This window comes from Antennarius striatus, chromosome 18 (assembly GCF_040054535.1).
Source record: "Antennarius striatus isolate MH-2024 chromosome 18, ASM4005453v1, whole genome shotgun sequence".
Classification (NCBI taxonomy): domain Eukaryota; kingdom Metazoa; phylum Chordata; class Actinopteri; order Lophiiformes; family Antennariidae; genus Antennarius; species Antennarius striatus.
The window spans coordinates 11514198-11535259 of record NC_090793.1 but is presented as its reverse complement, the minus strand read 5'-3'; the positions used below and the strand labels follow the sequence as shown (position 1 = coordinate 11535259).

Genomic DNA, 21062 nt, shown 5'->3' with positions numbered 1-21062 from the left:
TTATCACATCACTTTCGGACACGGATAAAACTTCTCTGTATAATATTTCCTTCTCTCATTGTTATGACTTGTAATTTCTTGTATTAAGTTAGCTGACAGCTGTTATTAAATTAAGTTTGTTTTTTCAATCAAGAAATATCTGTTACAGCTTTTTTAAATATTAATCCAGTATTATGAAATACTTTTGGTCAGAACCTTTTCTTCCATTCCCACTTCATTACAATGCTTTTGATAAAAATAAAAAAAATCTAGGAAAAAGGAGAAACTCGTTAATGACAAACAGCACAGAAATCTAATAAGGCCCTGTATGTATGTCATGTCATCAGCCTTAAGTGATTTATTTCCACCACATGTAATTAGTCTTTTATAATGAAAGCTCTTTTTGTAAATCCCCACAAATTTTTTAACATTTGGAGTAGATATTTAAACTTAATCATTTGAAATCTGAATGTTTTGTTCTGGCATCGTTTCATATTTCTGCATTATAACACATTATTTGCAACATTCTGTTATATAAACAGGGTGACTTATTCAACTTATTCATTCATTTTCTACCATTTGTTCCACTTATTGCAGGCCGAGTGAGTTATTTTATTTTAGTGATTTTATTCCTACCAATTATTCAAAATTACATTATAACCAAGTACAAGTACACCTCAGCTTACATCATTAATTCCTTCCAGGAGAGGTAAAGTAAGTCAAAAAACGAGGTATGTCGAATTAAATTGTCTCTGGGCTAAACTGAAGATAACCATTCCCTGTTGTGTACTGTACTTTATTTATGAATGTGTTTTCAATAATATATGGCTACTACCACTGTTTTAAGCTTACAAACAATTCATTTTATTTTTTGATATATTACAGAAAAAAACGTTGCTGTCTCATACGTCACAGTCTTGTACGTCATTGTCTGGTCTTCAGCCACTTCTTCTGCATTGCTGTTACCACATTGTTGTTACAGCCTGATAATATTGTATTGTGTGTACTTATTCTGATTTGTTTTACAGTAACATATTATGTGGGCACCACAACGGCGCAGTGGGTAGCGCTGTCGCTGCACAACAAGGCGGTTCCAGGTTCGAGTCCGATTCTGTGCGGAGTTTGCTTGTTCTCCCCGTGTCTGCAAAGCGGACAAAAAATGAATGAATGATATAATGTACTTTTAATGGCTTGCTGGTGATATTAAAATTCCGATATATGAGGCAGACAGATGTAAAGTGGAGTAAAACGACATAAACTTGATTTTTATTTTTCTGTTGTTTTTTTTAAACCGATGTATAATTGAGAATGACGTATCTTGAAACAACTTAAGCCAACCTGAAGCACCTTAAACACCATAATATAAGCTGGACCCCCTACTTCATGCAGCAGGATTTCAGACTTCGTTATACTGCATTTGCGATATTATATTTGATATTGGCAGAAATGAACAATTAGATACTGTGCTGTGGATAACTCTAACATGTTTTGGAAGTGTTTTGTAATTTTTTCATAATTTTCAAGCTCTTCGCAGTGATATATATATATATATATATATATATATATATATATATATATATATATATATATATATATATATATATATATACACACACACACATTGTCGCTATTTCTACTTTGATTAATACCTCCCACTCCGTGTCTCTATAATGTTGGAGATCTACTTCATCACTGAAGGAAAACACTTTTATCCACTGGCTCCACCTCATTCTCCAGTCAAGTGTGGAGGGGGGCAGTGAGTCTTCTATGCCTTTCTGCAGACTGCTAGTCAACAGACTAAAAAGCATCTCCTCATCTGTGGAAAAAGGGAGGAGTTGGCTTCTGGGCAGCTACTGCACAAAGAAAGAAGCTGCTGAAATCTGCAAGTATTGTCTGGCACTGAAGAGAAAGATGCTGGAGTGAAAAATCTGAGCAACAGGGGTAAGCCACTCTGGATTTTCAAAGTGATTACCGCTGGGGGTGAAATCGTCACTCCCATATATATGCAATTATCATGTCCATTTATCCATTGATGGACTGGAGGTAGTCACGCTTGATAGTTTTTGTCAATGGAGTGACTCGATTTTTTGTCCTCATAAAGGATTCATTATGTAAATCCATCATCCGTCATTTAAGGAGCTCAGTTCTTATTGTTTAGATCTTCACTAGAGAAAATTCTGAAGTCTGAACACGGAGACAGCTCTTTGTTTGGACTACCTGGAATTTGGAATACAAAAGCTTGGAGATGATGTTGAGAAAGCTGTTGCATAATTATTGGATATCAAGGAGGGACTATTAACAAGCAACATTTTGTACTCATCTGCCTTGACAAAAAGCAGTAATGGTTGATGCACTCACGTCTGAATCAACCGCCTTCCATTCACACAAACAAAATGATCCCCAAGAGACGACTCTCAAAAACACAGAGTCCAGCTCATTTAAACCTTGGAAAGAGATCACAGTGGACTTTATAATGAGGACCAAGATTCATGGTTTGAAATTTGTCTTCTCGTCAGACAAATCAAAAATACAGCGGTTCATCTGGATCATGGCCTTCTTTGTTTGTGTCAGTCTTCTCATCACTTGGTCTTTGAATCGAATCCTCTATCTGATGTCCTACCCTGCTGTCACAAAGATCTACATGGTATGGGCTCACAGCATGTCCTTCCCAGCTGTTACTTTCTGCAACAAAAATGTTTTTCGAGTCTCAAGTCTAACTAAGGATGATCTGTATCACAGCGGCTATTGGATGGACCTCATGTATCCCAATCACACAGTTATGGAGACGAGCTTGTCGTTTCTTAAAGACAGCCACAAAAAGAGTCTTCTGAGCCTGCTGGACTTCAACAATTATAGCCCACGCCCCGGTTACCACATCAACACCACTGAGATGATAGGACGCCTCAGTCACCAATTGGAGGACATGCTGCTAGAGTGCAGGTTCCGAGGGGAAGCCTGCACCTACAAAAACTTCAGCACTGTATGTACATAAAAAATAATGGCTTCTGTCAGTGGATCTCAATGTTGTTTTTAAGGTGAATTCATAATTAACAGAAGCAGGCAATCTCTCAGGATTCTTCTTGGTGTTGATGTTTCACAGATCTAAATGACAATGTTCTGTTTTTAGCTGTCAGTCTTTGAAAAGACTGACAGCTTTGTTTACCACAGTGAGGTCTTGATTCACCAGTTCCTTCACTCATTCATTCATTCATTCATTTTATCTTCTGTCCGCTTCATCCGCTTGCTCGGGTCACGGGGAGCTGGAGCCTATCCCAGCTGGTATAGGGCATGAGGCGGGGCAAACTCCGGGCGCGACGCCAGTGCACCGTGGAGCTACACACAGAGACAGACAACCATGCAGACACACATTCAGTCACTCCTATGGGTAATTTGGAACAGCCAATTAACCTGAAGTGCATGTTTTTGGAGGTGGGAGGAAGCCGGAGAACCCAACGAGAACCCACCCAGACACAGGGAGAACATGCAAACTCCCCACAGGGCGGGACTCGAACCCGGACCAGCCTTGTTGCGCGGCGACAGCGCTACCCACTGCGCCACCGTGCCGTCCCTCACCAGTTCCTAAAAAACATTTTTCTTTTGTGCCTTGTGACACAAGTATTAATAAAGACAACTCACAGCATTAATAATTCAGATGGCATGATAATTTTATCCTCTATAATTAAATAACTGGAGCACATGTGGACCTTTATGGTCTTGATTCGAAAGCTCACTGGTTAAGCATCATACAACCATTAAAGGGACGGTAAAGTTAAAATGAACCCTGGGTATTATTTGATGTACATAATTAAACAAGTGTTTTGGTGGCATTATTATTTTGTTTGACCTTGGACAAACAAAATATATCTTAAGTTACAATGCATTTCCTCACAGCGGAAGTGACACAATGGTAGACATCGGGGTGAATCTATATCAGAGCAACATAACAAGCCAACATTTTCACATTTATTTATCACGAAATCATCTAAAATCATGTCATCATCATCAGATACAGAAGAGGAGTTCCCGGTGAACCCAGCTGGGGGTGTAATTATCCCCTATAATTACAACTAGATGTTATAACTGCATTATAACTGCAAACTATACAAGCCCCTATAAGATAAGATAAGATAAGATAAGATAAACTTTCAATAGTCCCACAGTGGGGAAATTTGTAATTACTTTTGTAATTATATGATACTAATCAAGGATTCGCTGTGGCGACCCCTGAAGGGAAAAGCCGAAAAGGAGAAGAAGAAGAAGAAGAAGAAGAAGATGATACTAATCAAGGAGATAAACCCCCAAAATCTGAGGTTATTGGTGTACATTAGGAACAAGCCCCAGGGGAAACAAACCCAATCAATTGACCTGTCTATCACTATTGATAATGGTTATTTTTCGTAAGTGCCATAATTGTATGATAGTCTGGTCATAAAAAGATTTATGCAATACCTCCAGTAGCTCCAGACATTTATTTATTTATTTTTTCAGTTTATTTTTGTCTTTCCGGACATGTTATTACAGTAGACTTCACTTTCTTCAGATTTGGAACATCAGCAACATCCAAAAAAAAAAAAAAAAAGGGTTGATGGTAGAAGCCTTTGGCTTGCAAAATTCCCGTCCCCTTAATTAATTATCCGCTAAACCTTGGGAAGTCAGAATAAATACTATGGGTTGACTGAAAATGATCTTAACTTCAAATCGCTTTCGAAATCATTCGTGGTTAAGTGCTTATGGCAGATTCTCGGATCTTTGGTAATTTTGACCCTGTTTGTTCTTGTTTTCCATTTCTCTCAGATCTTTCTGGAAGGTATTCTGAAGAAAGATAGGTTCTTACCTTTGTGTTTAACTCCTTTGGTGTTGGAACATCCATTCACCTCACAGGCAACCATGATTTTATCCGATGTATTGCTTCATTGTGCTGTAATGGCTGCCCTGACTGATGAAGCGACGGGTGTCGCCAATGACGCACGACCCCACGTGACGGTGCTGCTGCAGCGCAGATTTTAAGGTTTCCTGACACCAGGGATGATGCCAGATATCTGCAAACTGTTTTATTTTTTCATGATGATAAACAAAATAGATATTAATTTAAAATGAGTTTACTGTACCTTTAATATGTATGCAAGGACTGAAGCTGCATATGGGAAATCAATAATGTTGCAAACCATAGGATTCTGAATAATAATACCTTAAAACTGGCAGCTGATAACACCACTGGGTGATACTTTATTTAAAAGGCTGCAAGTAAGAGCTGTGTATTCCATTTCAACAGATCTGAGACTATTGCAGTCTGAATAACTAACCTTTACAGATACACACACTTGAAATGCACCTATGGCAACCTGAACTCATGGGGCAAGTATTAAGCCAAAATATCAGCTGTATCAGCTGTCCATGTCATCTATGTCATCTTCCCTCTTTTGCTCAAATCAGTTTATATTTTGTGTATTCAAAATTCTTCAAAGCCTTCATGGGTATTGACAATTCCATTTTAACAACATAAGGAGCTCTTTTTTTTAATCTAAACCTAAATCTAAGCAATTTTTAAAAAATGTTTTAGCTAGTGTAAAGACCACATTTTACAACCAGCAGAGAGGAGAACAAAAATTATATCTTCGTCTGAGCTGCAGTTGGGCAATCTGGGCATTGATCACTCATTCAGATCTCTTGACATCAGCTTTGGCAGGGTGGTTGAATTTTTGCCAGCTATCCTCGATGACCTGCTGTCAATGGCCTCATCTTATTTTCTCCAGCAGAAATTTCTGTTTAACAAAAGTAATGAAGAAGGACTTTGACAGCCAGATTGTTGGGAGAGCCAAAAAACAGCATCACAATATCACCCCACCATCCACAATTTATTTTCAGGATTATAGAACAACCATAATCATTGTGTGTGGCTTTGCTCTATTTACCAAGGTACTATTTTCTAACTCGAAGTTAGAGATTAATATGGAGGCAGCAGAAGATAATAAGGTAATGATTTAATTTTAAGAGCTAATTAACCATTAGCGTGACCACATCACCAGTTGAGATTTTTATTGAAATTACCACTGAATTTTTTGCATAGTTTGGAGCATTTGTGTCAATTGTTAACCTTTATCATATTCAAACTCGTGAAAAACATCTCTGATGAACTTATCTCTGCAGTAGAATCTCTAGCCTTACTCTGTGTGTGTGTGTGTGTGTGTGTGTGTGTGTGTGTGTGTGTGTGTGTGTGTGTGTGTGTGTGTGTGTGTGTGTGTGTGTGTGTGTGTGTGTGTGTGTGTGTGTGTGTGTGTGTGTATAGAGAAATATACTGTCTAAGTGCATAGTCAGGGTTTCAGCTCTACCATTAGAGAGCATTTTTGTCCCTTTTCAATTGAGAAGAAAATTACCAGCTTTGAAATAGGTTTTCATGTTGATTTTTTTTTTATGTTGATTTTTTTTTTCATATAGGAGCTGTTGAAGTAAAATAGCTCAATAACCTTGACATTATTAGCAACACTGACTATATAGTATGATGTATAATATTTCATTGTAGTCACAATTCATTTATACTCCTTTCTAGTGTCAAATGCAAATATGTATGCACTTGTGTGTGCATAATGTAGTTTTTCATATTTATTAGAAAGCAGGCAGTTTCTTGTCTCAAACTCATGGCTACATTAGAAATTCACTGATTACATCAAGCTGTGGAGAGATTCGGAAGCTTTCTTTGAGTATGTCCAGACATGATACATGTAATTTTATTTCTACATGTTAGATCAAATTAGCAGAGGATAGTTAATTCGATCAATGGATTTTCCAAATCCATTAAAAAGGTCAATCTGTCCGTTATGATTGCTAAAGTAAGACCTGCAGAAGAATTCAGGCCGATTCAGTTACATAAAGCAGACGTGATAACTGAGCACCTACTGTAGTGATTAAACAACAGATGTGAAGTGTAGCTGAGCTTCACAGGTTTGTGCTAAGAATAACTTGAAATACACAAATGTCTTTTACAAAGCCAATTTACAGTTTGTGTGTTTGGAAAGCTTCTACCTCAGATGTTTGTTATGTAATGACAGCAAACTACTACAACCCTAACCCTCCAAGTTACTCAGGGGAAATGTGGAGTGAAATTGGGTAAAGATTGATTGCTATGCTGCTGCTACTTAGTAAAGCTCATTTACTTCTCAAATCAGAGCCAGGTGCCTGTTTTAAGCCCACGCAGCTCTCTCTGGTAATTACAGAACCCTTGGTAATGATTGGCTGTCCTGCACAATGTGAGGCTGACATGTATCTTGTGCAGTTTGCCACGGCACAAAAGAGAGTTCGACTTTTCACTTAAAGTATTCTTTTTTTTCTTTGCTATTCACAGATTTACACACGTTATGGCAAATGCTACACCTTCAACTCAGGATTAGATGGCAACCCTTTGTTGACAACATTAAAAGGTGGCACTGGAAATGGCTTAGAGATCATGCTCGATATTCAACAGGATGAATATCTGCCTGTTTGGGGAGAGACAGGTCAGTGCAACCTTTTCTAAAAATATTTTAAACTTTTTGTGAAAACCTCATTCTTTTTGGATTATTCATGAAGTGTTCCTATTGTACTTCTACTCCATCATCATTTCTATACTGTTAATGAATCACTTGACATCACTAAAACAAAATCCCAACATTTTCCAAGGTCTCCTGCCTCAGCAAGCCTCAAAATGTCTGCAGAAATTACACAGGAGTGATGTCCAGGTCTAATTCACTGTGCATTATCTTTATATGTTTCTCTATGTCTTCAGTTGACAGATCTAAGAAAAGGGGTTCATTGACATTCAATTTATGGCCTTGAACATTCATAAAGTTTACAGCATGTACTAAATTATTAGTTGTAAATCTGTTGAACGCTGGCTCAACACACTAATATATCTCTCTCTCTGATCAGTATGGGGTTTTCTTTTTGTTACATTTTCTGGCGTGCTGCACCCACAGATGAGACCTCCTATGAAGCAGGCATCAAGGTTCAGATCCACAGCCAAGAGGAGCCACCCTTCATTGACCAACTGGGATTTGGTGTGGCCCCTGGTTTTCAAACTTTTGTGTCATGTCAGCAGCAACTGGTACCTAACGTTCAGCCTCCTCCCTTCCAACCATGATCATTTTTGTTTTGCTTCATGCTGTGTTTTTACCTAAATTCTCACCAGCCAGTGCCCATTACCTCTCTATGACAGAACCAGGAGCAACATCGCATCACTGTTTTACCTTGAGAGAGAAATGTTCAGATAAGCCTTTACACACATAAGGTTTGTCTTGGTGTGTAAAACAGATCAAGTATAGCAGCCAAGGTGTCTTGACAAATCAGGGTCAGGCAACTATTACATTTAAGCATAGGGGCTATTACCTGTGCCAAAAAATAATTTCACAGCATGTTAAAATCTCTGGCAGCTCAGTGTTTTTGCACCTTTTGTATTTGAGTCATCAACACTTTTATTGTGTGAAGAATAAATATTCCTTATTTGAATGCTGGTTTGAATTGTCATGTGCCAGCTTCAAAGTACAGGCAGAGAAGAACTGTGAGGAGGACTCAGTACGATACAATACAATACAATACAATACAATACAATACAATACAATACAATACAATACAATACAATACAATACATCCATCTTCTTCCACTTATCCAGAGTCGGGCCGCGGGGGCAGCAGCTTCAACAGAGAGCCCCAAACTTCCCTTTCACCAGCCACATCCACCAGCTCTGACTGGAAGATCCCAAGGCATTCCCAGGCCAGTGTTGAGAAATAATCTCTCCACCTAGTCCTGAGTCTGCCCCGAGGTCTGCTCCCAGCTGGACATGCCAGGAACACCTCGATAGGGAGGCGCCCGGAGGCATCTGCACCAGATGCCCAAACCACCTCAGCTGACTCCTTTTGATGCGAAAGAGCAGCGACCCTACTCTGAGCCCCACCTCAGTCGCCACTCTTATGGCACTGTCCCAGACTTCCACATTAAAGAGGCATGTCATCCATGACAGCCCCTCAACACCCAGAGCCTTCAGCAATTCTGGGCAAATCTCATCAACACCCATCAACATCTCATCAAATCTCATTGCCACTGTGAAGTTGTTTAACTACCTCGGTGACTTTGCCCAGAGATTGATTTGAATCCCCCATCATCCTCCAGCTGTGCCTCTGCAACAGAGGACGGGTCAGTTGGGATAGTTGGATTCAGGAGTTCCTCAAAGTTTCCCTTCCACCAACTGACAACCTCCTCAGTCGAGGTCAACAACGTCCCATCCTTGCTGTATACAGCTTGGATGGTCCTCTGTTTCCTGAGGCGTAGGACAGTCTTCCAGAACAACATTGGTGCCGTCTGAAAGTCCTTGTCCATGGCCTCTCCAAACTTCTCCCACTCTGTTTTGCTTCCTTCACAGCTGAAGCTGCAGTCCATCTGGCCTGTCGGTACCCTGCAACAGCCTCAGAAGTTCCCAGGGACAACATGCCCCTGAAAGCCTCCTTCTTCAGTCGGATGGCTTCTTTGACCACCGGGGTCCACCGGTGGGTTCAAGGAAGGGCTACTGGCCCTTGAGGCACCCAAGACCTTGAGACCACAGCTCCCAGCTGCAGCTTTAGCAACGGAAGCTTTTAATATCGACCATTCTGGTTCAATATCCCCAGCCTCTACAGGGATGTAAGAGAAACTCCGTCGGAAGTGTGAATTGAAGGCCTCGTGGACAGAGTCATCCTTCAGACGTTCCCAGTTCACCCACACTACTTTTTTAGGCTTATCAGGTGTATCTAAAGGTTTTCCCCCGCCAATGGACCCAACTCACCACCAGGTGGTGATCAGTTGACAGCTCTTCCCTTCTCCTCACCTGAATGTCCAAAACACAGGGTCAAAGGTCAGATGATCCGATCACAAGATCGATCATTGACCTCCGACCCAGGGTGCTCTGGTACCAGGAACACATCCTTGTGTTCGAACATGGTGTTAGTTATAAACCCCAACACAGCGGCACCCGGCCGGGGGATGTGAGTATCCCCACGGCGCCTCACGCCTGACGCAACTCCAGAGTTAAAAAAAGGTCCAACCCCTATCCAGGAGTTTGGATGCAGAACCAAGCCTATGCGTGGAGGTAAGCCCCACCAGATCCATCTGGTAACGCTTCACCTCCAACACAAGCTCTGACTCCTTCCCTGCAAGTGAGGTGACATTCCACGTCCCCAAAGCCAGCTTCTGCGGCCTGGGTCTGGTCTATTGTAACCCCCTGTCGTCACTGCCACCCATATGGCAGCGCACCCAACCCTATCAATCTGTCCTGCGGGTGGTGGGTCGACAGGGGTGGGAAAAATCCATCTTCCCTTTTCGGGCTGAGCCCGGCTGGGCCCTGTGGTAAACCTGGCCACCAGACACTCGCTGATGGGCCCTCCGTCCAGGCCCGGCTCCAGACGTGGGCCCAGGCTTCCACTGGGCAGGGTCACTTTTTTCCTTTTTTGTTTTTTCATGAGATCTTCTGAGCCATTCTTTGTCTGGATATTCATCTGAGACCTTTTGCCTTGAGTGACCTTACCAGGAGTACAAACTCCTGAAAACATAGCTCCCAGGATCCTTAGGGCACACAAACCTCTCTACCACCGTAAAGTGATGGTTCCTTGGAGACGACAACACAATACAATATAAAAAAATGGATAAAAAATGCAGTGTTTGCATAGCATGAATATTTGTGTCTATTTTCAGCATTCAACCAACATGACACAACTTTAAGACTAAGTAAAGTAACTGCACTGCATGTTACTGTTTTTTAGGAATAGACGTAGACATTGTCACCATGTTTTCCATCTAAAGCTAACTTTTTGAGGATTTCTAGTGTAGCTGTCATCATAAAAATGATGACAGGTACACTAGACTCTCTGATATTTAAACCCTCATGATGACCCTCTGATATTTAAAAGTCATACTTAAACTTGATTTAGAGATACTGTACAGTAAAATGAGAGATTTAAAACAAGACATCAAGGGAAACAGAGACGGTAAAGAATACGTTTTTCATCTTTATTTCTATGCCGTTAATCAAGGTTGATAAAATAATCTATTGGCAATCCTGTGTGCATGGTCTCTCTCTAAATTTTGTGGTATTTGATGTTACCAAAACAACAAATTCATGTTATTTCCAGTACATGATAGCTTTTGCAATAAAGAATTGCAATGATTAGCTCTTTGAACAAGTGCATTTTTGTATCATGCTCCAGGATGAATAAAATCTCTACCAGATAATTAGCCCTCTTGAAGTTCTGATGTAATGGATACTTGTCAAGCCTTAATTGAATGATTTTGCTCCTTCAGTAAATGGCCTCAGTAAGTTTATGAGCATGAGATAAACGATCTAACCCTGTTTAAGCAGAATAACATGGGATGATTGAGGCAGAGATTGGTCTCGTAAAACAGACACTTGGACACCACAAAAATGACATATTATGTATTTGGGAAGCTGTTTGGAAAAATGTTATGTTTACCTCTTCATTCTCTTTCTCTGTTCAGCCGTCTCCAAGGAGAGAATCCGATTTATAAGTCACAACATTAAATTTGAGCATGAAGCCTCTGATAATCATTTTTTATTAAGACATGAGTGCCCACAAAAGTGACAGCTACAACTTGTTTACGACCTGGAAAATGTACTGAATTAATTAGACTGTCAGTTAACTCTGGCCAACATCAATTTCAGTCAGTCCTGGATGACTGTAGTGACACTTGCTCTTTGTGTCTCTTCTCTCTGCATTTATAATTTCAAGGTGTCTTCTATTGAGCATCATAAGATTTAAGTTTCCAATGTGACGTGTGTGCTCAGAGAGCCATGAAGAGGATGCAACCAACTTCTATACATGAATCGTGTAATAGCTGTAAGCTGTTCTCACTCCAGTTTGAGTAAAAGAGAATGGCTGAATGACAACCCACCAGCACAGCAATGTGGTGCAGACTCCTCACACACCGCTGGGAGTTGGAGCCTGTTTCACTCTTGTGCTGATGGCAGTCTTTCTGTCCGAAGGGTTTGGCCACTTTCTCTCCCTTGTCTTTCTGTTGCTCTTATTATTATTTTAATAATGATGTCGGCCGGTTTTCCCTCAACCCCCGCCTTAGATGAGACATCCTATGAGGCCGGCATAAAGGTACAACTTCACACTCAGTCAGAGCCTCCTTTCCTCCATGAGCTGGGCTTTGGGGTTGCCCCCGGCTTCCAAACGTTCGTTTCCACCCAAGAGCAGAGGGTAGTGTATTACTGTCTGGGCTTGCTGCATGCCATGCAAATTGTATTATTAAACAACTACACCCATCATTAAGTTTTTCACTTTCATCTGCCGTTTCCCAACTCCTTCCCCCTCCCTAAGGAATGGACCCTTCTTCTCCTCCTTCTGTGTGGCTGAAGCAACAACATGCAACGTCTGTTGTCCGTCATTGTTGTCATAGTTTCCTTTGTGTTATACTGTAGATGTCGATAAAGAGCAGTGGATTTGTTTCATTATTTCCATATCCGCATCAAACTCAGCTTTACCCTTTCACTGCCATACATAGTTCTGTTTACATTTCTTTCTGTTCTTGGGGCAATCCACTAGACCACTAGTTTAATGCCATCTTGAGGTTCCAGACAATGTGATTTATTGGGTTTTTGTTTACCCTGATGCAACACTTTATTGCACTACAGCTTTATCTCCAGACTAATTCTATTCTGAACTCAATAAAGGCTTAATTATTTTTCGCAGTTTAAGCCACCCCTTCAATGGATTTCACTCCCTTCCTTTCACCTTCACTTTTTATCAACTAAATGGCCAGCAGATTGTCAGAGTTTGCCTGGTTTGAGCCGGTGGAGATTACTGAGAATCTTAATTTGACAATAGCATTATCAAGAATCCAAATGAGCCTTAAAAGTTGGTACAAAATGGAGGGTTTTTGAGGGAGTTTTAAAAAGATGATGCACACCTTCACACACATTCCTATGCTAACCATGCATACACATAAGCACGCACAGAAGCATCGCTGCAGTTATAACATGAGCACAGGGGGCTGATATTTAGTGTGAACCAAAAACTTAAAATTCATGTATTCAGTATTCCTCATTAGTGAATTCATATAAAATTCCTTGACTTACTCATACATGCTCTTGACTTTTAATGAGAGTTTTATCTCTAATGAGACCCCAAAGTTAGTCTTCTACATCTTCACTTCATTGTTATATTCACAGGGCCATGCAGTTAGAGTCATAAAAACTCATGGGCTCAGATAAGAAAATCTTAGTAGTTAATTGACAATAAAATCTACATTTATAGCCTCTGGAGAGCAGTTTATTAATTTGAATATTTTATCATACTTGCTGTAAAATAGGTGTAATGCCCTGTGTAATGTCTGGGTCCAATTCATGTATTTGTTCATTCAAAAACTGTAAAATGTTTTTTGTTAGGTTTTCGGGGTTGCAAAATTTGTCCATTGATTGTGGTGTCCTGTCTGAAACTACGTATTTTACAGATTTATCTTGAGCTTGCCTCTATTCCCATGGTACCCTGCTTCCAACCAGGAACTAAGCCTGCATCAGTAATGTTCTGCATGGTGTCTGCTTCCTGCTACATGAGCGATTGTGTGACTGGACATTTGGACCGCTATCCTCTTTTTTGCACATTTTTATTTACTTGGCTCCTATATTTTCCTTTTGATTTTTTTAATGTATGAGCAAGTGTTGGGTTTTGTGAGCTTGTTGTCCTCCAGCTGTACTGGGCTTGCATTGTGTTATTTTTTGTAATCCTATGTGCAGACACACTGAAGGAAAACATGTGCTGTTTGCTGTTTCAGCTTCAGTACCTCCCCCCTCCTTGGGGAGATTGCAAGTCGACTCCCATAGACTCTGACTACTTCTCCACATACAGCATCACTGCCTGCCGCATTGACTGTGAAACACGTTACCTTCTAGATAATTGCAACTGCAGGATGGTTCACATGCCTGGTATGATTTTTTAAACTCCTGATCCATTAAAAAAATGGAACCATGTGCACATTTTGGGTTTGCTTTTACATTTAAGTGTAATCATATTCACTTTTACACTATTCCAAACAGGATCCTCTGCTGTTTGCAGTCCTGAGCAGTACAAAGACTGTGCTGACCCAGCTTTAGGTGAGCCAACACATTTTACTGCATGATTATAAAATGTTAATGTGATAGTTGCACATTAATCTCTAAATTCATCCAAGTGTTGAGCAGTAGAGTCGTGAGACTATTCCATCATTTATATAATACCTCTAGCTTTAATTCAGAATTGCTTTAATCTCACATGGTGCTGAAACATAATTATAAAGCAAAATTATTATTGGAGAATCTCATTAGTAAGATTTGTGATGTGTCTGTGCTTCTGCTTTCAAATGAAACCTGCAGAGCTTTTTTCATCCTATGCATTATAGCTTCATAAATTGCTTTCATGGAAAGTGAACGATGGTAGCAAATGTAGTTTTTCTATTGTGTGAAGTGATAATTTTAATGAAAACTGAGAGCCTCTGTATCCAGGTTTGTTTGATTCTCCGCAGTGATCTCTATATTTTTAAATCACTTTGATCATTCACAGACTTTTTGGTAGAGAACGACAACGATTATTGTGTGTGTCAGACCCCCTGCAATATGACTCGCTATGGCAAGGAGCTGTCCATGGTTAAGATCCCCAGTAAGGCATCTGCTAAATATCTGGCTAAGAAATTCAACAAAACCGAGCAATATATCGGGTAAGTACTGTTTGGTAGTAGTCAGTTATTCATATTTAGTTACTCTTGATAGATTGGTATACTGTTGCATAGCATAATTTTGGGTCTCCATCGTTCACCTTCAATGTAACAACATTGAAAGATTGTCACACAGGAAACAGGATACATAATTTTGTATGATATATATTCATCAGAAATAAAACTCTCTTGGGCGTGCTCTTGTTTCTCCTCTCTCCAGAGAAAATATACTGGTCTTGGACATCTTCTTCGAAGCCCTAAACTATGAGAAGATTGAGCAGAAGAAAGCCTACGAGATTGCAGGTCTTCTCGGTAAGACTCTCACAGTTTTTAAGCTTATTGTGACAGAAAATGTGATTGTCCTCCGGCATCGAGCGCACATCACTTATTTCATTGTCTGTAACCCGGTGCATTAATTTTTATCTTTGAATTTGTGAAACAGAATGAGCATATTATCATAATCTGATGCTCTTGGAAAGGCAATTGAGTTGGCTCTGAGAGAAGTTGGTGATGGATAGGAGACTTTGACAATTTTGTGTAAATTACTCTGAGAGAAAGTAAATTTGAAGCAACAGCAAAAGAGAACTGTTTCACTCATCAACGTTCAGTTACTAGACATGCTTATATCTGTTCATTTCTTTTTCTAGGTGACATTGGAGGTCAGATGGGGCTATTTATTGGAGCCAGTGTTTTAACTATTCTGGAAATATTTGACTACCTATATGAGGTCAAGTGATTCTAAATTTTGAACTTTATAAATGTTTCAAAATATTTGAATTTGCATATTTGCCATATGTAGTAGTTTAATTCTGATGTAAGAGTTCAACATTTTGGGAAAGAAGCTCCTTTAGCTTCATATTTTTTATAATTATGAAGCTGTACATAATCAGTTAGTTTAGCTTTGCATAAATACCTGAAATGAGGAAAAGCAGATTTCTTCTGTTCAAAGATAAGAAAATTCTATGTACCAGACTACCTGTGGTAGCAGTGAACACTTGTGGGAACTTATCTCACTAAGAAATAATCCAACACATAACCTGCAGTAAAAATACATCTTCAAATTTTGCATGGATTAAATTAATAAACCATACATTTTTTAATTATTCCTGTATCTCCGTTCCTATGAAGAGCCAAGCTAAATGGATGCTATCATTGTTAATTATCTCCACTTTGCTATGAAATATAAATTTATTTGTAGTGGTAATGCTCTCTGACTGTGATGTATCACATTGGTGTATAATGTGTATTTGCTGTTATTGCATTTAGGTGTTTAAGGATAAGGTTTTGAGCTACTTCACACGCAAGAAACGACCTCAGCGTTGTCAGAGCGACAATCTGGTAATTCTATCCTCTCTGACTGAGTGAAATGAATGAATGTGATTTAAGAAGAGCTTGGGAACAACAGTAGCAACAAACACGTTTGCTTACACTGGGAATGCTTTTAATGAACAGCACCAGGGAGACGGGAAAGCCACATTACATTATGTCATCATTACCAACTACATCCCGTACAAAAAAAGATGCATTGTCTTGGAAACTATCACCGTTGCTAATGCATGGACATTCTTTGTATTGCAAAGGAAGGCACATTCAGATCTACATACACACATACATACTCTTTATTGACATGAATATTTTATACGATCAGAACAAAGTATTCCTCCACACATAGACTTGATTCACACTCAGTCATCCAATTATGGTTTACTGTACTAAGAACAAAACAAAAACCTTTTTTTTAACTTGCATTTTATTATTCCTGTCTGTCAGGACGATGAGAGCAAATTCACAGTGGATTCATTTGAGTACAGAAGAAAGAGCTGAAAGCAGAACAACATTGAGAGGTGTGGGGATTTCACTGACAGCTGATGATCAGTTTTTATAAAGTACATTTCATCATCAAACTGAATACTAAACTGAGCATTTCTAGCCTGCCCAGAACTGCAGCAGCTTATAGTGGCTTATAGGTGCACTGACTTTGCCTGCAGACTTTTTAAGCTTTGTGCAGAGCCATTAAGCAATTATTCATGTCTATAAGAAAGATATATTGTATACACAGACTAGATGTGCATGTTTAACATCTAAAGCTGATCTGACACAGTAATACTAATATTCCTCTATCAACAGCATGTGAACAATCTGGAGTCCTTGAGCAGTTCAACACTTTAAAATACATTGTGATATACACATAAAAACGTTTTTAAAAAATTACACATTTTTCAAAACAAAACAAATCCAGTTATTTCTAACTCATGGGGACAACTAATCAAATCTCAAGTCAAAAAGCTAAAGTATTTAGTTTTCTCTGGTGCTGTTTTCATCAAAAACATTTTAGATTAATTTTCTTACTTTAAGGTTGAAAAGTTTTTTCACTGAATACAGTCCGTGTTTGCATCAATTCTTTTTATCAAAATATTGAAAATGCAGTTTCTCATTACACCCCACTAAGCAGTGATGTATTTTAAGTGTCAGTGTTTGTGTGTTCATCCGTCTGTCTGTCCACCAAATATTCAAGGAGGCAAGGGGATGAAAATTAGATCACAACCTTGACCTTGAAAAACTAGGTGATGGTCAAATTTTCACTTTTATACCTTTTTAGGTACACATCTGTGAAACCTGATGAGATATAATCACAAAACAAAAAGCAAATTTTTCAGGAAGTCAGAGGCACAGAAATGTGACGATGACCTTCACCTTTGGAAAAATGGATCAATGTCATCTTACCACTTTTGTATCTTTTAGGATGCAAAATTCTGGTGACGGACGATAAAAACTGAAAATAATCAGAGTTCAAGGAAGCAAAAACAATATGATGACCTTGACCTTGGGAAAACTTAAAAGATTGTCTAATAATAGTAGCATGTGGCGGGATGTTGCAGTCTCTGACTGCCTTGTTGTTTATGTGGCTGACAGACCTTTTCATTGGTAACATTTCAATATATGAAAAAAACACCTTTTTTTCTTAAAATTGGTGAAAAAGCCATCGGTTTATCTTTGCATGTCCACTGTGTTAGTGCATGCTTGGTTGCCTTTAATTGGGTAATTGATTTTTGTGCATGATTATTATTTAAAATATGGCGGAAGAAGAACCATTGATTTACTGGGCTGATCTTGCAGTATGTCAGACTTTCATTGGAGTCTTATGTAGAATATCTTCTGTTTTCTTACGCATTTGTGTCATAAGTTCACCTTTTTACAAATAACCATCTATTTGTGTTTCTTTTCTCATTTTCAATAAACCCAATTTAACTAGTCATTTGTCTCATTGCCACTCATTTTGTTTTCCCAGCCTTTTTAGAATTTTTTATTTTGGATACCCAGGGATAAAAAAACAAACAAGTTTCTCTTAGTTTAGTTTACCTGTTGACATTTGCATTGTGTTTTATTTTCATTTCAGTCACCCTCATCCATATTTCTTTTCATCATGTCTATTCCAGGAGTTTCCAGAGAACCCAACCAGCCTTGGTGTCACGACTAATCATGCCCCCAGGTAGCAAACCCCATTGATAATAGATGCTCCCTCCCATGCTGTCACTCTCTTTCATACATTATACCATTTCCTCAGTCCTTACAGATGATTTGTTTGGCTTTGGTAGACAGTCAGCAAGTGGTTACTGCCTAAATGCAATGTGCATTTTAATATTGGGTTGTGTGCTAGTTTGGTATTTCTGTATTTATCAACTCAACAGAAGACATGAGTTGGTTGGTTTCTCTCAGTAAGCATAAAGGTTTGCGTTTCTGCACTTGGCACAAACTTGCTTCTTCCACTGAATAATGATGCTTTCTTTCCTATGGGAGAAAGTCCAGTACTCCTGTGAAAACAAATTATGAATTTATTGAAATTTTGTTCAAAACGTTAAAACTCATAAGATCTCATGAGATTTTGAGGGGCAGCAGTGGCTCAGTGGTAGAGCGGGTCGTCCAACTTTTTAAGATCAGTGGTTTCTATTCCTGCTACCGCCAAAAAAACAAACACCCGGTGTGTGAGCTGACAGTGGCAGGTGTCAGCTCACCTCCGGAGCACTGCCGAGGCGCCCTTGAGCAAGGCACCATCCCCCTTTACAAGTTGCTCATTTGGGGCACTCCACAAAGGGCCTGCCTGCCACTCTACCTGCCCCTGCATGCCTACAGGCCCCATCGTGTGTGTGTGTGTGTGTGTGTGTGTGTGTGTGTGTGTGTGTGTGTGTGTGTGTGTGTGTGTGTGTGTGTGTGTGTGTGTGTGTGTGTGTGTGTGTGTGTGTGTGTGTGTGTGTGTGTGTGTGTGTGCTACAGGGGCCTGTAGAAACTGACATGTATGCATGCATTTAAAGAATTTACTCACTAGAGTGTGCTCAAAATTTCCCTTTGGGGATCAGTCCAGTATATAAAATTAAATTAAAAAAAAAAAATCTATTTGTGCCCCTGCAGCAGTGCTCCATTTAACGGCAGTACGTTTGAGGCTCGTGCCAGAAAACATCACTAGATGCATTGCTTTGTGATGTTACCACAGGTCTGCATGCAGTGAGTTTGCACAAAATATAAATGGTTCTTTGTCTGCTGAAATAGCCATCCTGCCAGTGGGACTGGCAGTGCTTGTTAACCACATGTCAGCAGTGATATACTCGTAGTGAACATGCAAGGAAATGCAGACTCATGTGGATATTTCCACTCCAGTTAATACAAGAGTTTGACATGCCAGTGTATAAACAGGACTAAAATATGTTTTCTTTCTCTTCTCCCTCCTCTCATTTATCTTCTCTGTTGTATTCCTCAATGAATCATTTTCCACATTTGTTACCATTTATTTTCATTATTATAAATCATATAACCGCATCTGATACGTTCATAATGATGAACCTCATTTTTGTCTGTTCACTTAATTTGTTTTTGCCATGCACATTTCTCTTTTACCCTCTACACCCCCCCCCCCATTGTTTTGTTTTTTTTCCCCCTGTGGGTCATTTTTTTCCCAACATCAACATCATCTTCATCACTCCTTTCATCGCCCATCCCCTAACCTTGTTGAACTCGTCTTCCCTCCTTCCCTCCCGTCTTTTTTGCAGAGCACCTGTGACACCCTCAGGAGTCACTCGGACAGTCTCGGATTCACGCCGAACATGTTACCTCGTCACCCGACTCTAGGCAACTTTGAGGAGTTTGCTTGTTGACAACATAAAGTAGGGGTCGTGGATGGGGTGGCACATCTGGGGACTTGACAGCAAACTGTGAAATGTATCTAATGTAAACTGTTGAGAGTAGATCTCAAAACCATATAGTAGATTTTATCAATGCCTGAATAGAAATAGAATACTATCATCAGAAGAAAAAGAAACCACTTCCAGAACAGTACTCAGGTTTACCTGCCATGTCAGAGCATCAGTGTTAATTTATCCATGTTTTATTTTGTATATAATATTTTTATTCTATGTGGTCGCTTGAGAGTACAATCAGTCAAGGTAGATGTGTCCAAAAAAGGGTTTTTGACCTCCGTGGAGATGAGTTCCAGAGTACTGTTGTAATAATTTGCTGTACATCAATCACAAAAACAGTGGATTGATATGTGTAGCATTGTAGTTTCTGATCAGTGTTATATCTCCAGCTTGTAACCAATGCTGTACTGAGTGACCTTACCTGTCACTAGTTTGAACAGGAGAGCCCTTTATGAAATGTGCTGGATCGATTGTCGATTAAGAGCTGCTCACACCTGAGTCATAACAGTAGGCAAGTGTTTCATGTTGCCTTTTGCTAATATGAGGCTTTGCCTCATCAATTATGAGACTGTGCTTATTCATTCAAAACCAGAAAAGGAACTTGATTATATGTATATAGATACAAGTATCTAGTTTTCTTCCTTGTGTATCCCAGAACAACAGAAATGACTGAATTGGATGTTTTAAGTTGTTTTACATCGCAAAAGAGAACCAAGAGGCTGTGAAAAAAAACCGCTGTTTGTATACACTATTTCTATCTTTATGAAATTGATTTTTATTGTTTTTTCGTCAGTGTTATTAGCATGCACCTTGGTGTAAAAATTGGTTCTAATTACATTGAATTACTTACAAAAGAAAACAAAATTCACCTTCTGCCTTTTATTTGATTCTCAGTTTCTTTTTTTCATTGCGATGACTTAAACATTTCCATCTGAAAATTACCCATGATAGTAGTCTGTTCTCTATGGAACACAGTGCGCCCTCATTCCTCGTGGTTAATGCGTTCCAGGAACCACACGAGATTAATGACTTCCGCAATAGAGCGACAAACTATTTATCTTATTATTTATGGTAATGTAAACGTTTATGAACCCTCCCCATACTGATATTAAACCACCTCCTACCTGTGTTACCTTTTCCCACACTCTTATTGACTGCTTCCGGATGCCGTCAGCCAATAGAATGCA

General features: G+C 39.4%; 1 protein-coding gene across 1 annotated transcript; it reads left to right on the top strand.

Annotated features, from left to right (window-relative positions):
- Positions 1-2320: 2320 nt before the first annotated feature.
- asic1c (acid-sensing (proton-gated) ion channel 1c) lies at positions 2321-19807 on the top strand. Its single transcript, XM_068340671.1, has 11 exons — positions 2321-2959; positions 7319-7469; positions 7929-8056; positions 13772-13922; positions 14034-14090; positions 14536-14689; positions 14907-14998; positions 15334-15413; positions 15953-16024; positions 18124-18176; positions 19729-19807. Exons 1-11 carry the CDS (start codon positions 2321-2323, stop codon positions 19805-19807), a joined length of 1656 nt encoding a protein of 551 aa, XP_068196772.1.
- Positions 19808-21062: the final 1255 nt, after the last annotated feature.

What these genes read in the sequence shown, in the direction of transcription:
- asic1c (XM_068340671.1), top strand. Translation starts at nt 2,321, where the DNA reads ATGGTTGATGCACTCACGTCTGAATCAACCGCCTTCCATTCACACAAA. An exon ending in TGTCATGTCAGCAGCAACTG is followed by an intron (nt 8,057 to 13,771) that starts GTACCTAACGTT and finishes TTGCTGTTTCAG; the next exon opens with CTTCAGTACCTCCCCCCTCC. An exon ending in CAGGATGGTTCACATGCCTG is followed by an intron (nt 13,923 to 14,033) that starts GTATGATTTTTT and finishes TATTCCAAACAG; the next exon opens with GATCCTCTGCTGTTTGCAGT.